General features: G+C 42.6%; 1 protein-coding gene across 5 annotated transcripts in view; it reads right to left on the reverse strand.

The window, feature by feature from the left end:
• Positions 1–603: 603 nt before the first annotated feature.
• HMGCL (3-hydroxy-3-methylglutaryl-CoA lyase) overlaps positions 604–17,998 on the reverse strand; it is a 101,019-nt gene continuing 83,624 nt past the window's right edge. For 4 of the 5 annotated variants that reach the window (XM_029571983.1, XM_029571980.1, XM_029571981.1 and 1 more), the window contains 3 exons: positions 15,218–15,406; positions 14,191–14,316; positions 604–2,836 (listed from right to left, as the gene is read on the reverse strand). In XM_029571983.1, the coding sequence (XP_029427843.1) occupies positions 2,735–2,836; positions 14,191–14,316; positions 15,218–15,406 (417 nt within the window). In that variant the 3' untranslated portion in view covers positions 604–2,734. The remainder of the gene's footprint in view (positions 2,837–14,190; positions 14,317–15,217; positions 15,407–17,998) is intronic. The other variant, XR_003852036.1, reaches the window with a different exon arrangement.

The raw sequence follows: 17,998 nt of genomic DNA on the forward strand, positions 1-17,998 counted from the left end.
CTGCCCCTTTGTCGCTTACCGGCCAGGGCAGGTGAGCGAGGGCTGGGGGAAAGTTTGCCGCCTACCCTTACCCCTGCCTCTAACGCAGGGGTAAGGGTAGGCGGTAAGTTGGCAGGTTAAACGTGCGGCTAAACTGCAGGTTAAAAAGGGGATAGTTGGGGCGCGCGTTACTGAATGGGAGGGAATAGCTAATCCGATCGTTTACATCTCATATACATGCCGCGGGCAGAAAGGGTTACTTGTTGATTTAAAGAGGCGGTAAGAATGGGTTAAAGGGGATAGTGGATCACGGGTTGGGCTAACGCGGGTTAGAAACAGGGTAACCGCGGCCGCACTTTACTGTATTGACCTGTTTGCATGTGAGATTTTTCTTTTACAAATTTACAAGAATAAAAGCTGCTGTACAGGACAAAGTGTAAAAGCTGAGGTTTTTTTTCTCTCCCCTAGATTTATTTTTTTTTAACAGATGTTTTAAAAATTCTGATTTTTGCTTAATTCTGGATCCAAAGATTTTAGTATTTTACTTTTAAAAGGCCTACTTTTTGAGCTCTATTCGATAATTGTTTACTGTTTGTGATTTTCTGTCATGTTGTACATGTTACATTCTTTCCTGTCTGTGGTTCTCTGTCATTGTGTGTTCTGTTTGTGTGTCATATGTTGTACATGTTACATTCTTTCCCGTCTGTGGTTCTCTGTCACTATGTGTTCTGTTTGTGTGTCATATGTTGTACATGTTACATTCTTTCCCGTCTGTGGTTCTCTGTCATTGTGTGTTCTGTTTGTGTCATATGTTGCAATCAAAACACTTCTCCAAAAAGGAGGAATTATTTTACCCTTACTAACACTCAAAAATGTTTTTTGGGGAAATTGTATCAGAATGATTGTGCCTTCACAGTCGCCTGGCTCTTGCCCTTACAGGGCTACAACCAGTATCGTGTATATAGCACACAGAGTCACCTCATTCACTCTTTCCAATTTATTTTTTTAAAACCCCATCATGTGACTCACTATTTTCTTAAAAACCTCTCTCATATGCAGTATTTAAACTTTACCCACACCCAAGTGCTCCACACATATCCTCAAAACATTTCTTTCAAATTCTCAATTATTGATCATTTCAAATCTCAAAAACATTTAAATGCTTATCTCTTTCTTTGCCCACTATTCATTCAGTTCACAATGCCGCTGTTATGTACACACTCCCGCGCCTCCCGACATAGATGTTTCGGCGGAAACACCCGCCTTCTTCAGGGGATCTCTCCTAAATATGAAAACACAATCATTCTCACTTATCAAAATTGTTTCTCAAACATTTTTAACTTTTTATGGCTCTAGCTACGTGACTTACTTTCAGTAATGGCCGCACCCGGCTCCTTGCCCCAGCTCTGCTTCAAAAATGGCGCTTGTCTCAAACTCCCAGAAACCACTGCTTTTAAACCAGGCAAGTTCCTGCTCTCTCATCCAATCAAATCTCCAGAAAGACTGACCAATCCACTTCTTTGTTCAGTCCCTCCGGATGAACCGTGCCCAACTTAAATATCCAATGTACCATGTACTAAAGGAAGCCCCTCTAGTACAACATTGTACGGAGCAAGGCCATGGCTTTGAAGATCTAAGATGCACAATATTGGAAGTTGTAAAAGAAGATCAGCGGGGTGGGAATGTTAATCTTAAACTGTTGCAGAAGGAGCAAAAATGGATATTTAAGTTGGGCAAAACTTCTGATAGTTTTGTAAAGAAAAAACTAGGTTCAAAACATATTCCATATCAATTGTTAAGAAAGCCAAGGAGACACACTTATCTGCAATTATCTAAAATTTTAATACCTGCAGACTACACAACTTGACAGATGTCTCAAAAATGTCAGGTAATCAGGTGATAGAGCTGCAGTGCAATCAGTTTATTGTGGGACTGAGACACACAAGTTCCATCATCTGATTACCTGCCGTGTTTGAGATATCCATCGAACTGTCCAGTCTGGAAGAATCAAAAGTTTGGATAATTACAGATGTGTATTTCCTTTGATCTCTCAGCTGTTGATACGAAATGTGTTTTGGACATAGTTTTTGCATTAGAAAAATTACAAAGTTTTGGGATGCTCCTTATTATATTGGTTTAAGATAAGTAAAACATGCACCTTTATCTAAACAGCTTATTGGTTGATACCATGTTATGTAAATGCATTATCTGTTATCATATACTTATAAAGACTTGTCCACTTTTTATGTTTGTTTACTTCATAAGTTAGAGAAGAAAATGTGAGACATGACCTAAAACAGATCAGCAGAGATTTCAAAGTTCTGCAAACTGGTTGTGGCGAGAAGTTTTACCTTTAATGCAGTTCTGAAGGAAGTGGTCGCGAGGCCCTGCTCCCAGCCTCCATATTAGTTTTATTCACACTCTCATGTCACAAGTCCCTGGGTTTTTGTTCCTATTTTTCATATTAAGAGATCAATGAATTCATTCTTCTTTGCCTAGCGATTGCACAACCTCATGCCACAATGAATCTGTTCTTACAGTCATACGAGTTGTAGTTCTGATGTATAATTTCAGGGCTTGTCATTTCATTAAATACATTTTTATTTTTTCAGTATTTCAAAGCACCGATATATCTTTGTTTCCTTTTAAATTCAGTCCAGGAAGTCTTTTTGAAGAGAAGAGCTTGTCTGTTGGTCTTTACTGCATATTGTGTTGTAAAGCACTGATGTTTTGTGATGCCACAGTGACTCCATTTTTACAGTTTGCACAATGCTTGAGCCACTTTTGAACCACTCTTTCTGTTCAAAGCTTTGCAGATAAAAGAACCAGCTTCAATGACTTTCTTTAGATCCACCCCCTGTACACAGAAAAACAGACAGGCAGATGAGAAAATGATTGCTGGAATTTAATCTCCCACACTAATGGCACAGCAAAGTAGCACTGGTTAGCTGCTGCATTGGTAGAAATTGTATGCAGTGTAAATAAAAGTGCAAATCATAAGAACATACCGTTAGCATATCCCTTCCCTCGAGGAGGAAGGAGCCCTTAATGATTAAGAGGAGATCTAAGACAAAAAGATTCTGCATAGCCCCAATGTTGCTTATGTTGGGTTTCTCAAATCTTTATTTATGCTGACCACCCTCCGCCACCAAACCTCATCAGTACACACACACGAAAGAGAGGAGCTAGCCCCTGCGTGCGCGCCTGAGTAGCACTGTTTCCTTACTTCACTACCTCAGCAATCATCTCAATAATCCCAAAACCGTCCCTCACAACCATGGATCAGCTGTACTATATTGAACATATACGGGGACCTAAGGAGGAAAACCACCAGCATGAAACAAAGAAGACCAAACAATCTTCCCAACGATATGTACCAACACATCCACTATCTCCTCCTCAATGTTCACTCATTATTAAGTGTTCAATCTAAAAAAACTCCTTCTGATTAATGACTTACTAGAAGATTTACAACCCACTATCTTTTGCGTAACAGAAACCTGGCTGACTGACAAAGATAACTTAATCCTAAATCAAATTTCCCACCCAAACTATGAGGTAGTCCATGTAGTTAGATCGAAACAAAGGTGGGGGGTTTATTAGTAATCAGTAAAAAAAAATAAAATAAACTAGTACATTACAAAGCAGAAATTATCCCACCCTATGAAGTGATACTAAAATCTCTTTAGCTAGACTTAGGACTGGTCTATTACCTCCAGGCCTACTACACAAAGACTGCTCACATCATCACTGAAGCGGCGACTCACCAGGACCTACAAGTAAGGCCGCAATCAGACTCTCCTCTTCTTCTCGGCCAGCTCCCTCGCAGCGTCCGCCTCGGTCCGGCTCCCCGCGATCGTCGACGGACCCAATCGGGGTAGGGAGCTCGCCTCGGCCGACCCCCATGACGCCATTGGAGCCTCCGGACCAGGCCGCACCTCCCCTCCGAACGGACGGCCCACCCACCGTCACTGAAGCGGCGACTCCCAGGAGTTGCGCGACTAAGGAGCACGACTAAGGGGCCTGCCCCTTAGTGTGCTCCTTTGTGCTGCCACTGTGCTCCTTGACCTGCCTCGTCCTCAGAGAATTCCCAGGCCCGAACAGCAACCCAACCGCAGGCACAAACGGACACCCAGCAGACTAACAGTTCCCCACGAAACCATAACTGACCGCGGCCTAACCCGCCAGCACCTGAAACTAGATACAATCCATTTCCGAAAAGTGCCACGACCAGCGGACCACACAATAAACGCTCACGCAATCGGCACAAACCCACCGGCGTAAGAGCCAACCTCCGCAACCCGACACCACTTCAGGCCCTGCAGAGACGACCCCTAACACCACGTTCCACCCCAAGAAGAGCGACCTAAGGACACACTCTCAATATGCTACTACACCTCACCACACAAACTCTGAAAAGCCTGCCCCCTCCCCCCAATATGCTCCCACCGCACAACACCCCCTCCCACCCAAACCCATACCCTAACAACCTCCTTTCAAACCCCCTACCTCAACACCCAGCACCCTACCCCCAACATTAACACAACCCATCAAACCCAACTCCTACAACATCCGCTAACACTCCAGACGTACACTCTACCCAAATAACCACCCCATACTACACATTCTACCCACACCACCTTCACATTGCATACCCCTCCCCTCACCCTCTCACCAACATGCACCCAAACCACACATCCCCACGTCTAACCAACATGATGCCTCCAGTAATACAATAGCAACACGCACCCTCAGAACACGAAAATTCAGCACCATCCCCATGCACCCAAACAAGCTATACACAACCCTCACTTTAATATCACTACTCCTAATCAATGCACAGTCCATCACCAAAAAGATGCCAATAATACATGACCTCCTAATTGACTTGCACCCTGACATACTCTGCATAACCGAGACATGGCTCAAAAACACTGACTCCACCCTCATCAACCAACTGCCCAAAGCAACCTACAACATCTACTCCATACCAAGACCAAAAAAGAAAGGCAGCGGCATACTCCTCATGGCCCTGAAGAAACTTAACATTACACTCCACCCCAAAAACCATCCACCCCCCATTGAAATCAGCCTCTTCAAATCCAAAGCTCTACAAATTATCCTACCATATGCCCCTCTAGGAACTCTACAACACAACATATCCGCCCTAATTGAAGCCATCATCTCCAACATCAACATGACCATACCTGCTATCATTCTAGGAGACTAATCTACACATGGACAAAATCCCACTCCCATCAACCGGCGAACTCCTCCTAGAAACCATGACAGCCATCGGTTTCAAACAAATCGTCAACATCCCCACACAACTCCGGACACTCCCTTGACCTAATATTCATCAACAATCTTATAGACCACTCTCACCCCCCTTCAGCCACCACCATCCCCTGGTCAGACCATAAACTCATACATACCAACCTACAACTGAACCAACAAACTCATCGAATTCACCAAACTATGCCACTCAACGAACTCACTGAAATCCTCCCAATTAAACTGAAAGACCTAGACATGAATGATACAAACACCGCCACAAACTCCTGGACAGCCATCAACACAGAAGTTGCAAAGATCAAATGCCCAACCATCAAAAAAAACAACAATCAAGACCGCTAACAAACACAAAACACCATGGTATACGCCCAAACTAAAAAACATCAAGCACCTTCCAAGACAATCAGAAAAAAAATGGATAAAAGATCCATCTCCCCAACTAAAAGACAGATACAGAACCATACTATACATCTACAGAACAGATATTGAAAAGGACAAAAGAGATTACTCCAAAAAGATCCACGGCCACCAATTTAACCCAAAAGCCTTATTTGCATACGTCAGGCCTGATACAACCTACCACCAACACACTTCATCAAGAAGACTCCACCAGAAACTGCGATGAATTCGCCAACTACTTCAAGACAACATTACTAAAATAATCGCCACCAATCCACACACCAACCAGCCTGCACCCAAAGTAGCACATCTCTCCACACCATCTTGGACCCAATTTGAAACAGTTGCATCAACCGAAGTAGAATCAATAATTCAAAAACTAAACCCAGCTGCCCATTTCATCGACCCTATTCCTATTAAACTCCTAAAGCAAATCCCAAACGCCATAGCCAAATCCATAGCGGACATAATTAACAAGGCACTTTCCCTGACTCTCTCAAGTGTGCCAGCATCAAACCAATCCTCAAAAAACCACAACTCAAAGACGACCCATCCAATTACCGACCCATCTCCAACCTTCCCTTCCTCGCCAAGATCCTTGAAAGAATTGTCAACAGTCAACTCACAGCACACCTGGAAAACTACAACATCCTTTCCCCAGCTCAACACGGACTCAGAAAACACTTCAAAACCGAAATGTTCCTCCTTTCCCTTACAGACCACATCCTAAGAGACCTGGACCGCGGACAATCATACCTCCTCATCCTTCGACATCTCTGCCACCTTTGACACTATCAAACATGAAACCTTACTAAACAGACTAAGTGACATCGGTCTCTGCAAAACCACTCTCAAATGGTTCAAATCATAACTGACAAACCGATCTTACAAAGTCAGAATTAACACCGCCGAATCCAAACAAATCCCCCTGATACATAGTGTACCTCAAGGATCATCCCTCTTCTCCACCCTCTTCAACATCTACATCTTCCCCCTCTGCACACTCCTATCCGGACTAAATCTAACCTACTTCCTATACGCAGATGATGTTCAGATTCTCCCCTCCATAAAAAATCTATCACAAACACACTAAAAACCTGGGACAACCTCCTCCCTGAAGATAACACAACTATTATCTCAAATGTCCCTCAACCTCAACCACAGCAAAACTGAAATACTTCACATCAACAAGACCATCACAACTCTCAAAGACCACAACCCAGCACCTGCAACAGACAACAGAATAACCACATCAGCCAGAGATTTCGGCTTTATCATAGTCAATGAACTCAACATGAAAAATATCAAATCATTAATAAAGGATGGATTCTACAAATACTCAAAAGAATCAAACCACTCCTCTATGCCCAAGACTACAGAACAGTTCTCCAAGCTCTGCTTTTCTCCAAACTTGACTACTGTAATGCCCTACTCTTTGGCCTCCCTTCCAATACTCTCAGGCCACTCCAATTGCTACAAAATGCAGCAGCAAGATCGCTCTCTAATACCCGAAAATCTGAACACATCTCATCAATCCTCAAAAACCTACACTGGCTGCCCATCACACACAGGATTCAATACAAAGACCTAACACTCATACACAAAGCACTATACACTGAAAAATTTGACTGGCAGAACCCTGCCCTTCACTTTCAATCCACTCAGAGAACACTCTGATCCACAAACACTGGTCTCATTCCTACACCATCACCAAAAATGGCCCACCTTACCTAAACAAGGGAACAATCCTTAACAGTGGCAGGTCCAACACCCCAACTCAGACTCAACCCCACAACCCAATCATTCAAAAAGAACAAAACATGTCTCTTCAAAAAAGCATACCCAATCACCACCCAAGATTTCCTACCACACTAGATACTAATATAATATATAACGTCCCCTCACAGACCAATCAATACCCATGCTACAAAGTTCAATGCAATATTATGTGAAATGTGAAATTCAATGCAAGTTTTTTATAAAACCCAATACAAAATACTACAAAGTTCAATGTAAAAATGTTACAAAGCTCAATGTAAAATATTACAAAGCTTAACCTAAAATGTTACAATGTTTCAATCTAAAACAAGAAGTCTACATCAATAGGCTCCTCTGTTCCCTGTAAACCAGTGTGATGTCCGATAAACATCGGCATAGAAAAACAAATAAATAAATAGAATTATTCACCAAGGTATTTCCTTCTCCAGAATCTACAGTAATAGGAGATTTTAACCTACAGATAGACAAATCACCAAGAACCTTAGCATATGAAATGTTTCTAGATGCAATGGAAGCCATGGGTTGGTCACAATTTGTATCGAATGCAACGCACAATGTGGGCCACACGCTAGACCTAATATTTGCTAACACAAGTAACTGCGTAATCAATACTTCACACACGATAGTGCCATGGTCCGATCACCAATTAATAAAAGATGAAATAGCCCTTACCAACCAAATCTACAAGAACATGGTTAATAAGCAGAGATTTACCTTCTGAAAAATTATGTTTGTTTAAAAAGTGTGTCACCAACATGAAAAGTTTGGAAAGCTCTGGTATAGAGGATGTGAATGAAGTGAGGAGGAATGGGGGCGGCAGTGGAGCACAGGACTTGGTGAGAGAGGTAACGGTGGTGGGGCCGCTTGGCAATAGTGATCATAATATGATCAAATTTGATTTAATGACTGGAAGAGGAACAGTGTGCAAATCCAAGGCTCTCAGGCTAAACTTTCAAAAGGGAAACTTTGATAAAATGAGAAAAATAGTTAGAAAAGAACTGAAAGGAGCAGCTACAAAAGTAAAATGTGTGCAAGAGGCGTGGTCATTGTTAAAAAATACCATCCTAGAAGCACAATCCAGACGTATTCCACACATTAAGAAAGGTGGAAAGAAGGCAAAACGATTACCGGCATGGTTAAAAGGGGAGGTGAAAGAAGCTATTTTAGCCAAAAGATCTTCATTCAAAAATTGGAAGAAGGATCCAACAGAAGAAAATAGGATAATGCATAAATGTTGGCAAGTTAAATGTAAGACATTGATAAGACAGGCTAAGAGAGAATTTGAAAAGAAGTTGGCTGTAGAGGCAAAAACTCACAGTACAAACTTTTTAAAATATATCCGAAGCAGAAAGCCTGTGAGGGAGTCAGTTGGACCGTTAGATGATCGAGGGGTTAAAGGGGCAATTAGAGAAGATAAGGCCATCGCGGAAAGATTAAATGATTTCTTTTCTTCGGTGTTTACTGAAGAGGATGTTGGGGAGGTACCCGCACTGGAGAAGGTTTTCATGGGTAATGATTCAGGTGGACTGAACCAAATCACGGTGAACCTAGAAGATGTGTGTATGAATAGCCAGCACAAAACTACACTTAGTAGATTGATAGCCAGCACACGTGACACCAGCACTGTGAAAGTTATGAAAACGAAACTTACTTAGACCCATTTCCTGGAAATTACAGCAGAGGCTTCTGCCCATAGTAACCAGGCACCATTATTCCACTTTGCCACTTACTCTCCAACCTAGGCCTGAAGTTTTTCATGTACGCCGATGATGTGCAAATCCTTATCCCTATGCAAAAAACACTCCAGGAATCCCTTCTATTCTGGGAATCTTGCCTTTTCCTTCATCAATTCACTACTAACCAACCTACATCTTGCGGTAAACGCATCTAAAACAGAAATCCTCATCATCTCCAAGCAACAGGTCCACACATCTCATACCACCCCCCTCCTAACTCTACCGCAGCCCATACCTCACTGCACTCTGTACGAGACCTAGGCGTCTCCCTAGATCAACACTTAAATTTCAAACCTCACATCAATTCTCTACTAAAGGGGGGCTTCTACAAACTCCACATACTTAAAGAACTTAAGCCCCTCCTCCACACCCAGGACTTCCGCCTAGTTCTCCTATCTAGACTGGACTACTGCAACTCCCTTCTCCTAGGCCTCCCGTCCTCCACCATTAAACCACTACAAATCCTTCAGAATGCTATGGCAAGAATCATAACCATCACCCCCATACTAAAGGACCTTCACTGGCTACCCATCCACTTCCGTATTCAATACAAAATTCTTACCATTTTACACAAGACACTCCACAAAAACAATCATTCCTGGCTTGAGGAAATGCCACATCTCCGTTCCTCCAACCGCCCCACCAGAACTTCCCTGGCAGGCATTCTTCACACCCCATCCCTTAAAACTGCACACCTTACCCTCACCAGAGAAAGAGCCTTCTCTATTGCTGGCCCCTCCCTCTGACCTGGAGGTCAGAGGGAGGGGCCAGCAATAGAGAAGGCTCCTTACACACTTTCAAAAAAGGCATCAAGACATGGCTTTTCAAGCAGGCCTACCCGGATGCCAAACAGACAGTACCCCTCCCCCCTGCCTCGCAGAAAGCACCTTGCATTTTATATCTGTGCGTATAGCTAATCTAATCATTTTATAGTCACATCCGTTGATGTAATGTTTGTGTTATTATGGTTACTCTCTACTCTCCTTCCTCCCTCTATCCTTTCTAGCTCCCTGCCCTCTTCTCTCTCCCTTTTTCCCGCCTGCTCTCCCTTGCCCCTCCCCCGTTTGATGTAATTTTCCTTTCTAGTAGTTAATTGTAAACCGGCGTGATGTGTTCTACGAATGTCGATATATTAAAAGTTCACAAATAAATAAATACCATAATACCCACCTGGTGTATCCATAGACCCTATACCGTGGACCATACCATGGCAGTAGGCAATTCATCTTGCATGACACCTCTTCCACCACCATCAGTTATACCCATTGGCCAAACTCATCCATGATCCCTAACCTAACCCTCTGGAACACTGAGCCCCTTCTCTCGATAGGGAACCGCAAGATCCCGACCATCTGGCTTGCCCCACGTGGATTGTATTGGATATGTGGACAATACGCACACGCCTACTTACCGCATGATTGGTTTGGAACCTGTACCATAGGTACTATTCGCCCCTCATTTTTCTTAATTCCCCTAAAAATGGGTCAACAACTAGGGATGCCCCTGTATGGTACATACGCAGATGTGCGCAAGAAGAGAGACCTTAAGATAGGTAACTGGAAAGACGACGAATGGCCCCAGAACGAATTGTAGCTTATTATGATCCAGCCTCCTGGGCTCAGGATGGCTCTTGGGGTTATAGAACTCAAATTTACATGTTAAATCGTATTATTTATTAATTTAAGGTTTTTATATACCGGCATTCATGATACAATCACATCATGCTGGTTTACAGTTAAACAGGGGTGCAAATACATTAAAACTAAAAACAAGTGCAAGGAAATTGCAGTTACAAATAACAAGGGAGATCGAACTGGGAGAGAAAGGGAAATACAGAAGTAGATTAACATCGAGCTAGTGGCGTAGAGAAATACCAAGCTGTTGTAGAAATAATTACTAATGAAACTGCAAAAGCACTGAGGATATTAGCTGCACAGCAAAAGGGTTTCTGGAATACTCTTTACCAGAACCGTCTAGCGTTAGATTACATACTAGCTTCAGAAGGAGGACTATGTGGTAAATTTAACCTCAGTAACTGTCGTCTTCAAATAGACGACCAGGGTGAAGTAATTGAAGAGATCACCCGAAACATGATGTCAATTGCTCATGTACCTGTGCAAACCTGGAAAGGACTTGATGTCAGTGATCCATTTGGATCCCTTGGATCATGGTTCTCTAGCTTAGGTTCAGGATTCAAAATTCTAATTGGCTCCATGTGTACGATTGCCTTACTGGGACTTGTCTGCCTCTGTATCTGCCTACGAAGATGCTGCGATCAAGTATCTGAAATGTTGATAACTCAGACCAGTGCACGGATCATGATAAATCAAGCTGAAACCTTGAACCTAATGCTCCTGGATTCCAATGATGACACCGAACCATTCCCCACCACCTATAATAGCTATCTGTGAAAAATGAGCACATTGGTACCAAGACTGGTAAGTCTCTAGCCAGTAAGGAATAGCCTTAACTAGGCGGAACAACCTAAGACAAGCGATGTGCGATGCAGATAGGTGTGAAGGGTTCCTAGGAGAAACCCTTCAAAAGGAATGTATGAATAACCAGAACAAAACTACACTTAGTAGATTGATAGCCAGCACACGTGACACCAGCACTGTGAAAGTTATGAAGACGAAACTTACTTGGACCATTTCCTGGAAATTACAGCAGAGGCTTCTGCCCATAGTAACCAGGCACGTACACACAAGCATATATTTAATGATTGGTCATAAGGTAAGAGGCGGGTAAATGTAATGTGATGGCGAAATGGAAAGACAGTATATAAAACTTGATAAATAAATAAATAAAACCACCTCAAAACCCGTGGGTCATCTCCCTCCACGGGGGGGATTATCAAGAGAAAGATCTGGGTTGGCATCTGGATCAGGCAGCGGCATGGGAGGAGGAGAAGGGTCAGGTGGATCCGACCCACCAGGTACAGACCAGACCCTAGTAGCACCCTGCGAGTCTAGGTCACCAGAGCCCTGGCTAACAACCAAATGAGGGATTTTTGCAGGTGGAGGGCCCGGAGTGGGATCCTCCTGCACCTCCAAGCTTGCTAAAAAAGGACTTGTGTAAAAGGAGCACAAATTCTGCTGAAAAAGGAGTATGAGCTCTGCTGGACCCCTGGGGGGTCAGAATCAGCATCAGGAGATCCCATAGGGCTTGTCAGGCGGTAAACAAAAATCTGGCTCCCCTCCCCCCTGAGGATCAGAGTCTGCTGCGAGGTCCGGGCACAAAATAACTGCCGCTCCCGTGGTGTTTTGTGTGGAGGACGGCCGGTCGCATGCTTGCTGACCTGACCTCGGATCGTCGACTTCAAAGGAGCCACGGAGGGTCCCCTCCCCTCCAGGCAAGCAGAGCCCATCACGGGAGAGCTGTGAGGCGGGTTCCCCGCAGGCAAGAGAAAACGCAGACCTCGGCATTGGTAAGTCAGCTGGGAGTGAACCAGCTGAGCGGGGAAGCAGACTGAACGGCCTCGAGTCGCTGCTTTCCCTGCCAGATGGCCCGGAGCAGTGGAGAACTGCCTTATTCCAACTTTTACACGGAAAGTAAAAAATTCTGCTGTGTCTCTCCTTTTCTTTTTTTGAGAAACAGCTAAACAGGCTGAAGTGTTTGTGCCAGAGCAGAGGAATTAAACATCTCTGCAAAGGACCCGAGGAATAATCACATCTCAGGGTCACCAGTGCAAAAGAGGGGGAGTGACTGGACCACCAGTATCACCCCTAGGCAGAGAATTAGGCTACCGGGAAAGAGACCTAGGCTGAATTACTCAAGGAGAAACCACCCCCCCCCCAGGTCGCTCAAGAGCCTGGAGACAGAACTGTCTCCAGAGAAAAGAAAATTCACTGTTCCTGTATATATAGTTTTTTTGGTTTATTTTAGAAATACTTGCTTGACCCAGCGAAGAGAAAACAGAAGACGTCACAAGAAGAAATAAAGAAATATCGTTAAGAGGGAACCGCAGGTTCATCCGTCTGCATCTGCTGGAACCAGAGAAATACTGAGGGCTGCAGGGTGAGCGCTGTCCTTATATAGGATGCCCTTTCAGTTTTTCTCTGGCTCCCTCTGCTGGACAGGAGGCTCAACCCACTGTCTGGACTGATCCGGGTACGTACAGGGAACTGCCATTAGATAGACGGTAATTTAATTCAGACAGACAGTTACCAACACTGTAACCAATCGCTTTATTTCTGATTTTTGCTAAATTGATAACTATGTCACTTTGTAAAACGTTGTGATCTGTACATGGAATGACGGAATGTAAAATGTTTAAATAAATAAATTCTAAATTATACTTGCTCTTTTTTTCTCTCAGACAGCATGAAATTCAGTGGCTGGATGCTAGCGGGAGAGGACTGCTCCCCTGCCCTGCCCTCAGTGCCACACTTGCACTAGCAGACGCTTCTTCATGTTCCCTCCCACCCAGACATGAGGTGCATTGCTTGGGAAGCCGGTCCAGGCCCTGAGAGACAGTAGTAAGATCTTGAGTTGCTGTGTCAAGCTCCGCTACTAGCTGTATTCAAATCCAATTTATAAACTCATCTTTTTGAAACTGCTTTTAAATCTTAAGTACTTCTCTATAATACACTTCTTACAGATCCCAGTTTGTCGTGTTTATGTCTGTCTTGAGTACACTGTAAGCTGCAAGGAGCAGGAATTTGTCTTTATATCTAGCAGTGCTTTAAAAATGATAAATAGCAGCAGGACATTAGTCTAGAGTCTCCTGTTTTTAAGCAGGAAGTTTAATCTTCCTACTTGGCCATGATAGTCCCAGCAGGGTAAGTGACTGTGTATAAAGCTCCTATATTGTACAAGTTCTCAATCTAAGCCAAAAGGTGAAGGAACCATCCTCAGTTAATGGCTCAAACCTTACATTTGCCCAGTGCCAGACAAAGTTCAAGAAGCAATGTGCAAGTCAGATGCAAGTCATACTGGAACACCACAGCATGTACAACTCTAGCCTTCCAATGCTTAGTTTTATGAGAGGCATTTTACTCACGGTGTGAATCCCAAGTCCATGCAACATGTACACCACATCTTCTGTTGCTACATTTCCTGATGCTCCTTCTGCATAAGGACAGCCCCCAAGACCAGCGACCGAAGAATCTACTACGCTGACCCCCATCTGTAAAGAAAAGAACAGATGACAATTAAGAGATCTGAAAAGATCCTTTTTAGGATGTTAATACAGAAGAGATAACAGGATGAGTGCATCCATAGACTTCATAATACGTACTGTTGTAATATATTCCTGTAAGGAAGCTGAAGATTAACTCATAACTGCATCTGTTTACCACCAAGACTTCACAATTAGAGCAGTATTGCCAGCAGTTTTCTCTTCCCTCAGGTTCTTCCTCTGCAGATGGCCATTCTAGTTGTAAACTGTAAAGCTCGTAAGCTTTAGTGCGAGGTCCCTCCTGATGTAGCTAATCGAAATGCGGTCTGTGTTGGTGGACCGTGCACGTGGATTACAAATATACTCTTATGTGACACATTCCTGAGGTGAAATAAAACCTTTGCTTAAGTTGCAAAGGTCTTGGACATTGCATCCTATGACCATTCCTTTTATTTCTGGATTACTGCTGATAGGAGGGTGAAGAAGCAAACTTATATGCTTAGAGAGATTATGCACAACATTTTCTGTCTGCACACTGTTGAATCTTTGACACAATAGAATATTGTTTGCAATTTTTGAAAATAAATTTTAACCCCCACCCAAAAAAACTGCAGGGTAAAGGACCTTGAAAGCATTGGTGTGGAGGTACACGGTAAACAATTGGGCTTTTGTAGGTGGAATACGCTAGGTGACTAAGCAGCGACTATCAGAGTGAAAGGAGGCGTTTGTGACAAATCACTTTCCTACTTTACATCTTAACTGCAAGTATCCTCACAGAGCAAAGTACAAACAACCTAAAAGAACAATTCATAAGCACTTTTCTCTATTTAATGGGATACACGAATACTTTAACTGTATTTATTTCTTGATTGAATTTGTGTGTTTCATGTATTCAGCATAAATCTGTTACCTGCAGAGCTATCAAGATGTTAGCAAGGGCTTGACCATAAGTATCATGACAGTGAACAGCAAGGGCTCCAACTGGCATCTCCTTCATGACAGCCGAGAGCATCTCCTTCATGCCACCAGGCGTCCCAATACCTAGGGTATCACCCAGCGAAATCTCATAGCAGCCCAGGGAGTACATTTTTTTAGCTACCTGGGGAAATATTAAACAATTTAATATCAAAATTAGCCATACAGAGTAACAGTTCACATACTAAACTAAGGAGTTTGAGAAAAAGTACTGAAGAGACAGATGGATTATGGTCAGTTTCTGGAGGCTGCTACAAAGAACATGAAAACTCTTATATATAAATTTAGTAACGCTACCTATGCCCGTGACTCCTGCCTTACATGGCTCCTCTCAGAAGCCAGTGTCACAATGATCCATTGGCTTACCAATGTCATCAATGCCTCTGAGCAGAGGGTGTTGTCCTATCTCATTGAAATCAGCAATACTTGCTCCTATTTTGAAGACAATTTCTTTATATGTGCTACAATATTAGTTATAGGCCAATATCCAATCTGCCTTTCTTGGCTATTTACAGTCCAACCTTTGTGACTACCTAGAGACAATTAACTTGCTAGATTGATCTCAGTCAGAAATCAAAAAAGGTGTTAATAGCACTAATGGATAACTTCAGGCTAATGATAGGCAGGGGGAGTCAAAAGGATTAATTTATTTTTTTTTTAAATTGCACTTAGATTTTATTAGCCACCTTAATTTACTCAGGAGACTGGGCAATTGTGCATTAAGAGGTGAATTTTAAAAGAGCTGCTTGTGTTAAAAGGCCCATATACACGAGCATCTCAGTTGAGCGCAAGTAATTCGTATTTTAAAATAGTCCAATTATATGCCTATATGCGAGTGTGGGAGAAACCCAACACATGGATACGAGGGGCAGAGTTAGGGCATTTCAGGGGCATTCCAGGCAGGACCAACATTTAAGCTCGTAAATCCAGATTTTAAATCCCAAACCTGCAGTGTACATTAGCTGTTACCCAGAAGTGTATACAACGTGATATCACACTTCTGAGTTCAATCAAAGTAATGGCCTGCAGATCACGATTACCTGCAACAGCACATCAGTGATTCAATAATTTGTAGAGAGATGTGCATTCTGGCATCTGACCCTATCATAATCATTAAACTGGCTGACAAATGAAGCAGCACAGCTTATATTGCTGAGGGGAACAGATGATTGGCCGATACAACTTTCTATCAGCAGCTTAATAATCAATACATCACCCCCAAAGAGGCAAATGTTTGCTTGAAAAGTTTCCCACAATTCAAATACTTACAGAATCCTCGGCTTAGGCTCCTTCTCTAAATTCACTGTTAAATTCCTCCAGCGTTTCGTTCCCCTTATTCCTTCATATGTACGCGACTCTGGACATTTTATTTCTCTCTTACAGGAATTAGAGTTATCCTGTGACTGCTTCTATCAGGTCACATTAGACACAGATTCTCTTTATAATAATATTCCACAGCAAGACGTTGAACCAATGACCACCTAATCCTCGTGTACCAACTCACTGTTTGCTGAAAGTGGCCCGTTTAGCACTCATGGACACCTTCTCTCCTTTCAGGGGTGTTTTATCAGCTAAATAAAAAAGGCAGAGCAATGGGGACTAAATGGCCCTCAACACTGCCTGTTTATTCATCTTTCAATTTGAAACCAAGTGTATTTATGGAAATATTTTCCAACAATTTATACGAGTCTGGCTTCGATTCAATGACGATATTTTCCTATTATGGTCAGGTACAATACATTTTTTGCTTGGCTAAACACTCATAACTTGAACTTCACCAACAATATCCAGCCTTCTCAAATATCCTTGTCTTAGTTCAAGAAGGATCACTACATATTTACATCTTCTGCAAGAGTACAGCCAGAAATACTCTTGAGATATGAAAGTAATCACCCTCACTCACTTTGCAACAATATCCCCACTGGACAATTCTTTTGTTTAAGATGTTTTCAGGAACTGAGTACATCACATAGGTCCAAGTTATGAAGTCTCAGTGTTTACTGAGAGGTTATCCAACATATATAATTAAAAAAGCCCTCACATGAGCTTTATACATCAAACAAGACTTTTTCCACTCCTCTCTGCCGAATCTAACAGAATTACTTGTATCTTGCCTTTCTCTAGCAGAATTAATGAGGTCTGAGTAGCATTAAAAGGCACTGACAAATATTGGCCCTATAGGTTATTTGTTCTGATCCCACCCGTTTTGCGTTCCACAGAGTTAAAAGTCTGCGGGACTTACTGGTTACTTCTGAAACAGACCTACCTGATTCAGAAGAATTTCATAATCCTGGTCAATTTCCTACAAATTTTCTCTTTCTATTGCTGATTTTACAGGCAAAATGTATTCACTTAAAACATATTCTGATTGTAACACCATGGGTTTAATTTATATAGTCAGATATGCGTCAAACCAGTCAACTCATAGGAGAGGATCACCTTGCTGGTGGCTGAAAGGAATCAGTAAGTTCTGCTTGGGAAATAATAAACTATTGGGGTATATTATTTAGTGTGTTTGTGCTTTAAATAGTCAGAAAGGCAACTAATAAGCAGAAGTTAGAGTGTTTGTATTTCCCAACCCTCTCCCTCCAGCTCATCCTTTAATTTATAGGTAGGTGCCACTTTTACACACACACACACATACACACACACAAAATAAAAAATCAGCCTTTTAACTTCACGAATTTCCCACACCTTATTGAGATTTTGATCATTC

Source organism: Rhinatrema bivittatum, chromosome 11 (assembly GCF_901001135.1).
Source record: "Rhinatrema bivittatum chromosome 11, aRhiBiv1.1, whole genome shotgun sequence".
NCBI lineage: Eukaryota > Metazoa > Chordata > Amphibia > Gymnophiona > Rhinatrematidae > Rhinatrema > Rhinatrema bivittatum.